The 14,517-nt window shown below is 40.4% G+C and overlaps 1 protein-coding gene across 1 annotated transcript; it reads left to right on the forward strand.

Annotated features, from left to right (window-relative positions):
* The first annotated feature begins 1,986 nt into the window (after positions 1 to 1,986).
* slc18b1 (solute carrier family 18 member B1) lies at positions 1,987 to 14,342 on the forward strand. Its single transcript, XM_063909076.1, is given in 15 exon segments — positions 1,987 to 2,523; positions 2,897 to 3,030; positions 5,057 to 5,152; positions 5,236 to 5,309; positions 5,583 to 5,730; positions 6,345 to 6,378; positions 6,381 to 6,500; positions 7,577 to 7,713; positions 9,314 to 9,415; positions 9,525 to 9,616; positions 9,876 to 9,971; positions 11,991 to 12,065; positions 12,142 to 12,234; positions 12,839 to 12,888; positions 12,957 to 14,342. Coding segments are annotated over 14 exon segments (1,269 nt in total). The 5' UTR covers positions 1,987 to 2,483; the 3' UTR covers positions 12,867 to 12,888; positions 12,957 to 14,342.
* The last annotated feature ends 175 nt before the right edge of the window (positions 14,343 to 14,517 follow it).

A 14,517-nucleotide genomic window follows, 5' to 3' on the forward strand; every position in this document is an offset into this window, starting at 1 on the left:
TATATCAGTATGTAGAGTCTCTACTTTAAAGAGTCCTCTCCTGCTGATGTTCAGGTGTATATCAGTATGTAGAGTCTCTACTTTAAAGAGTCCTCTCCTGCTGATGTTCAGGTGTATATCAGTATGTAGTGTCTGTACTTTAAAGAGTCCTCTCCTGCTGATGTTCAGGTGTATATCAGTATGTAGTGTCTCTACTTTAAAGAGTCCTCTCCTGCTGATGTTCAGGTGTATATCAGTATGTAGTGTCTCTACTTTAAAGAGTCCTCTCCTGCTGATGTTCAGGTGTATATCAGTATGTAGTGTCTATACTTTAAAGAGTCCTCTCCTGCTGATGTTCAGGTGTATATCAGTATGTAGTGTCTCTACTTTAAAGAGTCCTCTCCTGCTGATGTTCAGGTGTATATCAGTATGTAGAGTCTCTACTTTAAAGAGTCCTCTCCTGCTGATGTTCAGGTGTATATCAGTATGTAGTGTCTCTACTTTAAAGAGTCCTCTCCTGCTGATGTTCAGGTGTATATCAATATGTAGAGTCTCTACTTTAAAGAGTCCTCTCCTGCTGATGTTCAGGTGTATATCAGTATGTAGAGTCTCTACTTTAAAGAGTCCTCTCCTGCTGATGTTCAGGTGTATATCAGTATGTAGTGTCTCTACTTTAAAGAGTCCTCTCCTGCTGATGTTCAGGTGTATATCAATATGTAGTGTCTCTACTTTAAAGAGTCCTCTCCTGCTGATGTTCAGGTGTATATCAGTATGTAGAGTCTCTACTTTAAAGAGTCCTCTCCTGCTGATGTTCAGGTGTATATCAGTATGTAGAGTCTCTACTTTAAAGAGTCCTCTCCTGCTGATGTTCAGGTGTATATCAGTATGTAGTGTCTCTACTTTAAAGAGTCCTCTCCTGCTGATGTTCAGGTGTATATCAGTATGTAGTGTCTCTACTTTAAAGAGTCCTCTCCTGCTGATGTTCAGGTGTATATCAGTATGTAGAGTCTCTACTTTAAAGAGTCCTCTCCTGCTGATGTTCAGGTGTATATCAGTATGTGAGTCTCTACTTTAAAGAGTCCTCTCCTGCTGATGTTCAGGTGTATATCAGTATGTAGTGTCTCTACTTTAAAGAGTCCTCTCCTGCTGATGTTCAGGTGTATATCAGTATGTAGAGTCTCTACTTTAAAGAGTCCTCTCCTGCTGATGTTCAGGTGTATATCAGTATGTAGCGTCTCTACTTTAAAGAGTCCTCTCCTGCTGATGTTCAGGTGTATATCAGTATGTAGCGTCTCTACTTTAAAGAGTCCTCTCCTGCTGATGTTCAGGTGTATATCAGTACTTAGATTGGTGCTCTGCAGATCATTGACATGCATTAGCACACCACAGAGAGCAGAAGAGGGACTCCAAAAGACACTGCAGTGACACAAAACAGCCACAAGGTGTCACCGGTATATAGGCAGGACGACTGGAGACCAAAAAGCAACAGGAAGTGCCAGACTCAAACATGTTGGGATCCAAACCCAAGAAGAAATCACACACACACACACACACACACACACACACACACACACACACACACACACACACACACACACACACACACACACACACACACACACACACACACACACACACACACACACACACACACACACACCTGCAAGTGTAACACAACACGGGTGTGCACGTGGGGTAAATCTGAACAGGGCTACGGCAACTCAAGAGGGACATTTGAAATTGGAAACCAAACTTAATTTTTAAATTATTTTATATTGTGCGGGCTCTTATTAATGTGTGTAAATATTCAGTCACTTAGAAGTTAAATACGTTTTAATCAGACTGTCATAAAAAGGACAGTCTTTTGAGCTTTATTGTGAAAGGTTCTTCTGTGACTCAAATCACTGTGTTTACAGGAAGCTGTGTCGTGGGGCTTTTATTTTGAAGGCAGCGTGTTTTCCCTGTGCTTCACAGAGTTTACTTTTCTGTAGTGAAGAAATCTCACCGAGACTCTGAGAGCAGACAGCAGTGTAGTACAGAGTTATTATAGAGTGTAGTAGAGTTATTATAGACTGCAGTACAGAGTTATTATAGACTGTAGTACAGAGTTATTATAGACTGTAGTACAGAGTTATTATAGAGTGTAGTACAGAGTTATTATAGACTGTAGTACAGAGTTATTATAGAGTGCAGTACAGAGTTATTATAGACTGTAGTACAGAGTTATTATAGACTGTAGTACAGAGTTATTATAGACTGTAGTACAGAGTTATTATAGACTGCTAGTACAGAGTTATTATAGACTGTAGTACAGAGTTATTATAGACTGTAGTACAGAGTTATTATAGACTGCTAGTACAGAGTTATTATAGACTGTAGTACAGAGTTATTATAGACTGTAGTACAGAGTTATTATAGACTGTAGTACAGAGTTATTATAGACTGTAGTACAGAGTTATTATAGACTGTAGTACAGGTATAAGGTCCCTGTGTCTCCTGTCCTCATGCCTGGTGATTCTCTAAAGATGGACTCTCAGCTCTCAGGTCGGTGACTTATATAATATTAATAACCCTGAAATGAATCCTGAGGAACCCTTAATGCAGGTTAAATGCAGATAATACAATAACTGTATGTTCTTTATGTCACAGCTCAGCTCTGTGATTCTTAAGCCTCTCGTTAGGAGGAAAACCGAGAGGAAAAGATCTTTAAAGTCAAATGAACCCTAAAATATGACTAGACCTCACATCTCTATCTTAAATAATGAACACATACTTCTTAACGATTTCTCCTAACAATGCAGAAAAAGACTTTTTAAATATGTGTTATTAATATTAGAAAGTCATTGTTCATTTTGTTTACCTTTTTATTACGAAAAGAACGTTTTTAATTTCTCTGAATATTTTTCTGTACCCCCAGAAGACCCTGCTGAACCCTCAGAGCCCCCCCCCCGGATGACGAGGCAGCAGGTCCTCACCCTGATCTCAGTCGCCTCCGTCAACTTCTCCTCCATGATCTGCTACTCCATCCTGGGCCCCTTCTTCCCCACCGAGGTGAGCCAGGATCAGAGGGTCACATGATCAACCCATTGCAACCAGACACACTACCAACTCTCACACCACACATCACATCAAACATCACACACTCACACACAATACACACACACACCATCACACACTAACATCACACCACTTTATCACACACCACACACACACACACCTGCAGTTGTAGACTAACAACACGGGTGTGCACGTGGGGTAAATCTGAAACGGGCTACGGCACTCTAGAGGGACATTGTTGAAATTGGAAACACAAACTTATTTCTTAATTATTTTAATTGTGCGGGCTCTTATTAGTGTCGTAAATTTCGTTCACTGAGTTAAATCGTTTAATAGATGTCTGAAAAAGGACAGTTTTTGAGCCCTTATGTGTGAAAGGTTCTCTGGACTCAATCACTGTGTTTGACGTGAAGCTGTGTCGTCAGGCTTATTTGATCGACAGCGTGTTTTCACCTGTGCTCACAGAGTTTACTTTTCTGTAGTAAAGGAATCTCACCGAGACTCTGAGAGCAGTACAGCGTAGTACAGAGTTATTATAGGTGTAAGTAGAGTTATTATAGACTGCCAGTACAGAGTTATTATAGAGTGTAGTACAGAGTTAATTATAGACTGTAGTACAGAGTTATTATAGAGGTAGTACAGAGTTATTTATAGACTGTAGTACAGAGTTCTTATAGAGGGCAGTACAGAGTTATTATAGACTGTAGTAGTACAGAGTTATTATAGACTGTAGTACAGAGTTAGTATAGAGTGTAGTACAGAGTTATTATAGACTGCAGTACAGAGTTATTATAGACTGTAGTTACAGAGTTATTATAGACTGTAGTACAGAGTTATTATAGACTGCAGTACAGAGTTATTATAGACTGTAGTACAGAGTTATTATAGACTGTAGTACAGAGTTATTATAGACTGTAGTACAGAGTTACTATAGACTGTAGTACGAGTTATTATAGACTGTAGTACAGGTATAAGGTCCCTGTGTCTCCTGTCCTCATGCTGGTGATTCTCTAAAGATGGACTCTCAGCTCTCAGGTCGGTGACTTATATATTACTTAACTAACCCTGAAATGAATCCTGAGGAACCCTTAATGCAGGTTAAATGCTGAGTATACATACTGTTGTTCTTTATGTCAAGCTCAGCTCTGTGTATTCTTTAGCCTTCTCGTGTAGGAGGAACAACCAGAGGAAAAAGATCTTTAAAGTCAAATGACCTAAAATTTGATAGACCTGCATCTCTATGTTAAATACTGAACACATACTTCTTAACGATTGTCTCTACCAATGCAGAATAAATGACTTTCTTAAATATGTGTTATTAATATTAGAAAGTCATTGTTATTTGTTTACCTTTTAGTACGAAAGAACGTTTAATTTCTCTGATATTTTCGTACCCAGAGCGGCTGACACCTCAGAGCCCCCCCCCGATGACGAGGGCGAGCGTTCTCCTGATCTCAGTCGCCTCCGTCAACTTCTCTCCATGATTTACTCCGAATCTGGGCCCCTCTTCCCGGGTGAGCCGGATCAGAGGGTCACATGATAACCATGATGTCACATGCGTACATGACAGGACTCGTTGTGGACTCAGCATCAGTGCATGTCCTCTGGTCTGTTAGTATGAATCACACTGTTCAGCATCCCATAATCCCCTCTGTTTCAGCCCTGCTCCTAAAGCTCTGATTCTGAGTCTGTAGCTTTAAATGCTAATGAGCTGCTGCTGGCCACGCCCCTCTGAGAGCTGATTGGTTTAAAGAAACACAATGGTGCTTTAGGAGGAGATCCAGGTGATCAGGTGGGGGGGGGGGGCTAATGGTTGCACAACCCAAATGTAATCATGTATTTATCTGAAGAAGCACCGTGCACACACATTAACCTCAGAAACAGGAGAGAGGATTTATTCCAGAGTTGAGTTTATAGCTGCAGTCTTCAGGCAGGTAAACAACAACAACAACAACAACAACACCACCCTGCGTCAGTGCAGTTTCTCCTGAGTGATTGACGGTGATCTGTGTGTGAGCAGGCGGTGAAGAAGGGGGCGAGCCAGACGCTCATCGGGCTGATCTTCGGCTGCTACGCCGTCTGTAACCTCATCGCCTCGCTGCTCATGGGGAAATATGTACGTGTCTGTCTTTATTATTATTGTCATTTATTGTTGTTTACTTAAATGTAAATACACTGATATGGTCTGTTCTGTGTCAGATTGTTCAGATTGGAGCAAAGTTCATGCTGGTGACCGGACTGTTCGTGTCTGCAGGGTCCACCGTCCTCTTCGGGTACGAGGCAGACAATAAAATGTCGATCAACATTTGAACATTTTACAGGAAAAGGTTTTTAGACATTTTAGACAAAATACATTTTAACATTCGAGAAGAAAAGTGGAACAAAGTTTCAGAAAAATAGTTCTTTTATTTGGTGGGAAAAAAATCTGTCAAACATTTTAGAGTTCTTTTTAATATTTTGAGAAACACAAGTGGAGTTGGATCTCTGAACCCATGTCTCTAACGTGTTATTTCCTGTGTATGTTTGATCTCTATATTATCCGGCAGGCTGCTGACCCGGGTCCCGGCCGGCGCCCCCTTCGTGGCGCTCTGCTTCGTGGTGCGTTCGGTGGACGCGGTGGGCTTTGCCGCCGCCTGCACCTCCTCCTTCGCCATCACAGCTAAAATCTTCCCCAACAATGTGGCCACTGTGCTGGTGAGCAGAACCACCAGAACACAAGCTGCATTATAACCCGAGACCGGACTCAGCAGAAACCCTCCGGCATGAGGGGGGGGGGGCTGGAAAACAGACAGAGAGTCTTCCAGGAGCTGCAGGAATGCTAATGTAATAATAATACTTGTATAAGGCGCCTTTCTAGAAACCCAAGGTCGCTTTACAAGTCAGGTAGGGGGAGTAGGGCAAAGAGGCAGGCAGGTTGGCGGGGGCAAGTAGCGGAATCATAAACCTATCAGACTAACTGTCTAGTGGGAAGGCCTCGGTGAAAAGGTGCGTTTTGAGAGCTTTTTTGAAAGTATCCAGGGTTGGGGCGCTGCGGATTTCGGGGGGGAGCGAGTTCCAGAGGGTAGGGGACGCTACACTGAAAGCTCTATCACCTCAAGTCTGCAACCTGGTGCGGGGGGTGGAGAGGAGATCCTGTTCAGATGATCATAGATTCCGGGATGAAGTGTGGTGGCGGAGGAGGTCAGACAGGTATTGGGGGGCGAGGCCATGGAGGGACTTGTAGGTGAGAAGAAGAGTGACTGGGAGCCAGTGGAGGTGGATGAGGGTGGGGGTGAATGCTGACTATCCATTGCTCTGTGTTCCTGCAGGGCAGTCTGGAGATGTTCACGGGTCTGGGTCTGATACTGGGCCCCCAGTGGGGGGCTGGTTCTACGAGACTTTTGGGTACGAGGTTCCCTTCATGGTACTGGGGGGGCTGCTGTTCGTCATGGTGCCATTCAACATCTGCGTGCTGCCCAACATCCGTCAGTCCAGTTCCTCTCCATGCGCTCTGTGATAGACTCTCAGGCCCAGAGCAGTGTTTACCTTTGTTTACCTTTGTTTACCTTTGTTTACCTTGTTTACCTTTGTTTACCTTTGTTTACCTTTGTTTACCTTTGTTTACTTTTGTTTACTTTGTTTACCTTTGTTTACCTTTGTTTACTTTTGTTTACTTTGTTTACCTTTGTTTACTTTTGTTTACTTTGTTTACCCTTGTTTACATTTGTTTACCTTTGTTTACCTTTGTTTACCTTTGTTTACCTTGTTTACCTTTGTTTACCTTTGTTTACTTTTGTTTACCTTTGTTTACTTTTGTTTACCTTGTTTACATTTGTTTACCTTTGTTTACCTTTGTTTACTTTTGTTTACCTTTGTTTACTTTTGTTTACTTTGTTTACCTTTGTTTACCTTTGTTTACCTTTGTTTACTTTTGTTTACCTTTGTTTACCTTTGTTTACCTTTGTTTACCTTTGTTTACCTTTGTTTACCTTTGTTTACTTTGTTTACCTTTGTTTACATTTGTTTACCTTTGTTTACTTTGTTTACCTTTGTTTACCTTTGTTTACCTTTGTTTACTTTGTTTACCTTTGTTTACCTTTGTTTACCTTTGTTTACTTTGTTTACCTTTGTTTACTTTGTTTACCTTTGTTTACCTTTGTTTACTTTTGTTTACCTTTGTTTACCTTTGTTTACCTTGTTTACCTTTGTTTACCTTTGTTTACTTTTGTTTACTTTGTTTACCTTTGTTTACCTTTGTTTACCTTTGTTTACCTTTGTTTACCTTTGTTTACTTTTGTTTACCTTTGTTTACCTTTGTTTACCTTTGTTTACTTTTGTTTACCTTTGTTTACCTTTGTTTACTTTTGTTTACTTTTGTTTACCTTTGTTTACCTTTGTTTACCTTTGTTTACCTTTGTTTACTTTCTGTTTTTAGGGTTATTTATGACGTTGTTTATTTTATACTTTATTTTTTCTGTAGTTTTCTGTACTCTGTGGTCATGCCCCCCCCCCCCCTCACCACAGTCATTTCATTCCTCTCTGGTTCTGTCCGGAGCTGCAGACTCGGAGCCGTCGAAGGACTCCTTCCTCTTCCTCCTCACGAAGCCGAAGATCGCTCTGATCTGCTTCGTCATCTTCACGCTGAGCGCCGGCCTCGGCTTCCTGGACGCCGCGCTGTCGCTCTTCGCCATCCAGACGGTGACTTTAATCTCCACCCTGTGCAAGCTCGTTATTTCCATGTGAAAATAGCAGCGTTAGGAAACCCGAACACTCGCGGGGTGGCACAAACACACAGAGAGAAGAAACACTATTGATACACACGTGAAGTAAAGTGATGTGAAGTGCAGTCAAACATTGATACACACGTGAAGTGCAGTCAAACATTGATACACACGTGAAGTGCAGTCAAACATTGATACACACGTGAAGTGCAGTCAAACATTGATACACACGTGAAGTGCAGTCAAACATTGATACACACGTGAAGTGCAGTCAAACATTGATATACACGTGAAGTGCAGTCAAACATTGATACACACGTGAAGTGCAGTCAAACATTGATACACACGTGAAGTGCAGTCAAACATTGATACACATGTGAAGTGCAGTCAAACATTGATACACATGTGAAGTGCAGTCAAACATTGATACACACGTGAAGTGCAGTCAAACATTGATACACATGTGAAGTGCAGTCAAACATTGATATACACGTGAAGTGCAGTCAAACATTGATACACATGTGAAGTGCAGTCAAACATTGATACACATGTGAAGTGCAGTCAAACATTGATACACATGTGAAGTGCAGTCAAACATTGATACACATGTGAAGTGCAGTCAAACATTGATACACACGTGAAGTGCAGTCAAACATTGATACACATGTGAAGTGCAGTCAAACATTGATACACACGTGAAGTGCAGTCAAACATTGATACACACGTGAAGTGCAGTCAAACATTGATACACACGTGAAGTGCAGTCAAACATTGATACACACGTGAAGTGCAGTCAAACATTGATATACACGTGAAGTGCAGTCAAACATTGATACACACGTGAAGTGCAGTCAAACATTGATACACACGTGAAGTGCAGTCAAACATTGATACACACGTGAAGTGCAGTCAAACATTGATACACATGTGAAGTGCAGTCAAACATTGATATACATGTGAAGTAAAGTGATGTGAAGTGCAGTCAAACATTGATACACACGTGAAGTGCAGTCAAACATTGATACACATGTGAAGTGCAGTCAAACATTGATACACATGTGAAGTAAAGTGATGTGAAGTGCAGTCAAACATTGATACACACGTGAAGTGCAGTCAAACATTGATACACATGTGAAGTGCAGTCAAACATTGATACACATGTGAAGTGCAGTCAAACATTGATACACATGTGAAGTGCAGTCAAACATTGATATACATGTGAAGTGCAGTCAAACATTGATACACATGTGAAGTGCAGTCAAACATTGATATACATGTGAAGTGCAGTCAAACATTGATACACATGTGAAGTGCAGTCAAACATTGATACACATGTGAAGTGCAGTCAAACATTGATACACATGTGAAGTAAAGTGTAAAACATTGATATGCACGACTACACATATGTAGAAAGATTCTGTGAAATACATTTGAAACAGATGGGAATAAAAAGCAGAATTTCGGGGTCTTTCTGTGCATAAACGTGCCCTTTGTTAAGTGTGATTTCTGTTAAGTGCAGTTTAAGTTGTATTTTCTGCAGAAACATGCAGTTTTTTCTCATGCATTAACCCCCCCAGTTCGGCCTCTCCTCGGGGTATGTGGGGCTCATCATGCTCGGCCTCTCCCTCCCGTACTGCCTGGCCTCCCCCCTGCTGGGATTCTTCACTGATAAATACCCTGTGAGTAAAACACTTCCTCCGTCACAGATGAGCTGACGTCCTGCAGGAGACCGGGTGTTAGTCCGTGTTTAAAGTCTGTAACGTGTTTAGCGTGTTCAACGTGTTTCAGAGCAGCAGGCCGTGGCTCATGGTGATTGGATGCTCAACCACAGCGCTCAGTTTCTGCCTGCTGGGCCCCGCCCCCATCCTCCACATCCCCAGGTCAGACACTTCTCGGAGTTCTTTCATCGATATTTTTTATTGTGCATTTTGAAGTTCAGAAAAATCGATATATTTAACATTTTGCATGTTTCTGTTTTCATTTGATCCTATTTATCTCAGAGTACCGTTTCTGTAAATACACTCTAATGGTGTGTGTGTGTGTGTGTGTGTGTGTGTGTGTGTGTGTGTGTGTGTGTGTGTGTGTGTGTGTGTGTGTGTGTGTGTGTGTGTGTCTGTGTGTGTGTGTGTGTGTGTGCAGTCAGCTGTGGCTGCTGGTCCTGATGCTGGCTGTGATTGGTTTCTCTCTGGGGATGACGGCGATCCCGACCTTCCCCGAGATCATCTCCAGTGCACAGTGAGTACTCCGTGTATTAGTATATACATTATATGTACTGTGTGTATACTGTGTGTATGATGTGTGTATACTGTGTGTATACTGTGTGTATACTGTGTGTGTGATGTGTGTATACTGTGTGTATACTGTGTGTATACTGTGTGTATACTGTGTGTATACTGTGTGTATACTGTGTGTGTGATGTGTGTATACTGTGTGTATACTGTGTGTGTGATGTGTGTATACTGTGTGTATACTGTGTGTATACTGTGTGTGTGATGTGTGTATACTGTGTGTATGATGTGTGTATACTGTGTGTATACTGTGTGTATACTGTGTGTATGATGTGTGTATACTGTGTGTATACTGTGTGTATACTGTGTGTATACTGTGTGTGTGATGTTTGTATACTGTGTGTATACTGTGTGTATACTGTGTGTATACTGTGTGTATACTGTGTGTATGATGTGTGTATACTGTGTGTATACTGTGTGTATACTGTGTGTATACTGTGTGTGTGATGTGTGTATACTGTGTGTATGATGTGTGTATGATGTGTGTATACTGTGTGTGTGATGTGTGTATACTGTGTGTATGATGTGTGTATACTGTGTGTATACTGTGTGTATACTGTGTGTATGATGTGTGTATACTGTGTGTATACTGTGTGTATACTGTGTGTATACTGTGTGTATGATGTGTGTATACTGTGTGTATACTGTGTGTGTATACTGTGTGTATGATGTGTGTATACTGTGTGTATACTGTGTGTATGATGTTTGTATACTGTGTGTATACTGTGTGTGTGATGTTTGTATACTGTGTGTATACTGTGTGTATGATGTGTGTATACTGTGTGTATACTGTGTGTATACTGTGTGTATACTGTGTGTATGATGTGTGTATACTGTGTGTATACTGTGTGTATACTGTGTGTATACTGTGTGTGTGATGTGTGTATACTGTGTGTATGATGTGTGTATACTGTGTGTATGATGTGTGTATACTGTGTGTATACTGTGTGTATGATGTGTGTATACTGTGTGTATGATGTGTGTATACTGTGTGTATACTGTGTGTATACTGTGTGTATACTGTGTGTATGATGTGTGTATACTGTGTGTATACTGTGTGTGTGATGTGTGTATACTGTGTGTATACTGTGTGTATACTGTGTGTGTGATGTGTGTATGATGTGTGTATACTGTGTGTATACTGTGTGTGTGATGTGTGTATACTGTGTGTATACTGTGTGTATGATGTGTGTATGATGTGTGTATACTGTGTGTATACTGTGTGTGTGATGTGTGTATACTGTGTGTATACTGTGTGTGTGATGTGTGTATACTGTGTGTATACTGTGTGTATACTGTGTGTATACTGTGTGTGTGATGTGTGTATACTGTGTGTATACTGTGTGTGTATACTGTGTGTATACTGTGTGTATACTGTGTGTGTGATGTGTGTATGATGTGTGTATACTGTGTGTATACTGTGTGTGTGATGTGTGTATGATGTGTGTATACTGTGTGTATACTGTGTGTGTGTATGATGTGTTTAGTGTGTGTGTGCGTGTGTGTGTGTGTAGTGTGTGTGTGCGTGTGTGTGTGTGTGTGTGTGCAGTGTGTGTGTGTGTGTGTGTGTGTGTGTGTGTGTGTGTGTGTGTGTGTGTGTGTGTGTGTGTGTGTGCAGTGTGTGTGTGTGCAGTGTGTGTAGTGTAGTGTGTGTGTGTGTGTGTGCAGTGTGTGTAGTGTAGTGTGTGTGTGTAGTGTGTGTAGTGTGTGTGTGTGTGTGCAGTGTTTGTAGTGTGTGTAGTGTGTGTGTGTGTGTGTGTGTGCAGTGTGTGTAGTGTAGTGTGTGTGTGTGTGTGTGTGTGCAGTGTGTGTAGTGTGTGTGTGTGTGTGTGCAGTGTTTGTAGTGTGTGTAGTGTGTGTGTGTGTGTGCAGTGTGTGTAGTGTGTGTGTGTGTGTGTGCAGTGTTTGTAGTGTGTGTAGTGTGTGTGTGTGTGTGTGTACTATCAGAGCTGTTGCTGTGTTACAGTGGGCTGGGCTATGAGGAGGGGCTCAGCACTCTGGGGATGGTCTCCGGACTCTTCGGGGCCTCCTGGTCTCTGGGGTCAGTTTTTATTGGTATTATTTTTAGGCACTTTTTTTACCCGTGGTTTTGACTCCTCGTCTCGCTTATTTTCCAGGATGTTCTACGGTCCCATAGTGGGGGGGCTGGTGACTCAGCACCTGAGCTTTGAGTGGGCGTCCGTCCTGCAGGGGGGACAGCTCTGCTGGCTGTGAGTATCTGATCCACAGTATATCTGTTTATGGGGGGGGGTCACTCTGTGTCTTTGTTATGAAAACTTGACACACTTTGTTTGTGTTCAGATTTCATTCTTTTGTCTGCAAATCAGAACCTTTCAAAATAAAGCTTCAGGTTTTCAAAATAAAGCTTCAGGTTTTCAAAATAAAGCTTTAGGATTTGAACATTTAAATTTAAAAAATCTAAATTCTAAAATAACTTTTATGATATTTAAAATAATGTAGGATTTCTCAATAAAAAATTTGATTAAAAAACAAAACCTTCAGATTTCAAAAATAATTTTAGCTATAAAACAAAAGGTGTGGAGCTGCAGGGGAGACGCTGCAGGGGAGACGCTGCAGGGGAGACGCTGCAGGGGAGACGCTGCAGGGGAGTTATTCCCTGTGATGAAATCCCTGTGAATGGATTATAAAATCTCAACGAGGGTCATGAGTCTCAGTTTATCAGCCAATCAGCAGCAGCCTCCTGCTGAGTCACACTGAAACACACAGAGCAGTGTGTGTGTGTGTGTGTGTGTGTGTGTGTGTGTGTGTGTGTGTGTTTTCCATCATGTGAAGTCATGCGCTCTCTCTCCTCAGGCTCTGCTGCTCGCTGTTTACTACCTGAGACACCCCCCCTCACAGCAGAGGTAATTAAACTTGAATGTGTTTGTGTTTATAGTTACTTTATTTTAATGATTGATTTTCTGTTTTATAGAATCGCTTCAGAAAGTCCAACAACCAGCGAACACTTCCCTCTGCTCTCTGAGTGAAGACCGTCTTTATTTGATAAAAATCTTCAAACTATATTTTGTCGTTGCAGGGAATAAAACCATTTCTATAAAACTTAATATAAAAATCTGAATGAACAAAACGTGAAGTGATAGTTAAGCTGTAGTAAATGAAACAGTTCAAATCAATGAAATTATTTTCCAGATTAAAGCTTTAATGCATTTGTTACAACACAGTGATGCACAAAGGAAACCATGTATTCAATAAGCTTTGATGACTGAATATTTGAAAGGGTGATGAACATTATTTCTATCTTTGTGGCGATTTATTGACATTATGATTTATTGACATTATGATTTATTGACATTATGATTTATTGATTTATTGACATTATGATTTATTGACATTATGATTTATTGACATTATGATTTATTGACATTATGATTTATTGACATTATGATTTATTGACATTATGATTTATTGACATTATGATTTATTGATATTATGATTTATTGATATTATGATTTATTGACATTATGATTTATTGACATTATGATTTATTGACATTATGATTTATTGACATTATGATTTATTGACATTATGATTTATTGACATTATGATTTATTGACATTATGATTTATTGACATTATGATTTATTGACATTATGATTTATTTGTAAATATATATTTTACGTTTTTAAAACCTTTCTAAGTAATACCCTGTGAAATGATGAATAACATGGAGTTAAGAATCTTTAAACATATTTAGATTCTTAAAAGAACATTTGGAAGTTGTTAAATGATTTCTCATCAATAACGAATACAGGTTAGTAATAGCAGTTCATAAACACCCTTTCTACAGACTCATAATTCAGTGCCATTATCAAACAGGATGTGTTGAATAGTTCCTGAACAGTAAACACACTGAGGGTTATTTCACCATCATTCTTCCTTTTATTCATTCGGATGATTCTACTTGTATGTAAATCCAGTCATGTAAACATCTTGTAATGTTTTATGAACAGTTTGATAAACGTGTGAGTTTGACTGCAGACTATTTAAAGTTTCACACAGTGCTGATCGAGAGAAGGAGTGAGGGAGGGGAGAGCTGGATAAATGCTGCTTTGTTTCTGAGCGGCTTAAAGATCTTAAAGCATCAGCTGATCAACGAGCCGCTCTCTGAGGTTTGATGAACAACTTTCTGTTGTTTACGTCCTCTAAGCTCTTCCCCTGGCGTCCCACAGGGATCCATATTGGGCCCTCTTTCACTTATCCGCAATCCATTTTCCCGGAGCCTTGTGTTGCATTCACTGCCGTCTGTGATTTTATGTCTCTGTACTGACTGAACTTATTTGACAATGTTTTGCACAGATTTCAATAAAAACTGAAATAAAAAAACTCCTGTTTGTTTATTAAAATATCTCAATCCTTAATCTGGAGAATTTAAAACCATAGCAACCCAAAGGACATATTCCTTTATATGCTCTACTTATAAATCATTTAGAGTAATATTTGTTAATTTGCACGGTTTAGAGGTTTGTCCCAAAA

The sequence above is a fragment of the Eleginops maclovinus genome, chromosome 19 (assembly GCF_036324505.1).
Source record: "Eleginops maclovinus isolate JMC-PN-2008 ecotype Puerto Natales chromosome 19, JC_Emac_rtc_rv5, whole genome shotgun sequence".
Taxonomy (NCBI): domain Eukaryota; kingdom Metazoa; phylum Chordata; class Actinopteri; order Perciformes; family Eleginopidae; genus Eleginops; species Eleginops maclovinus.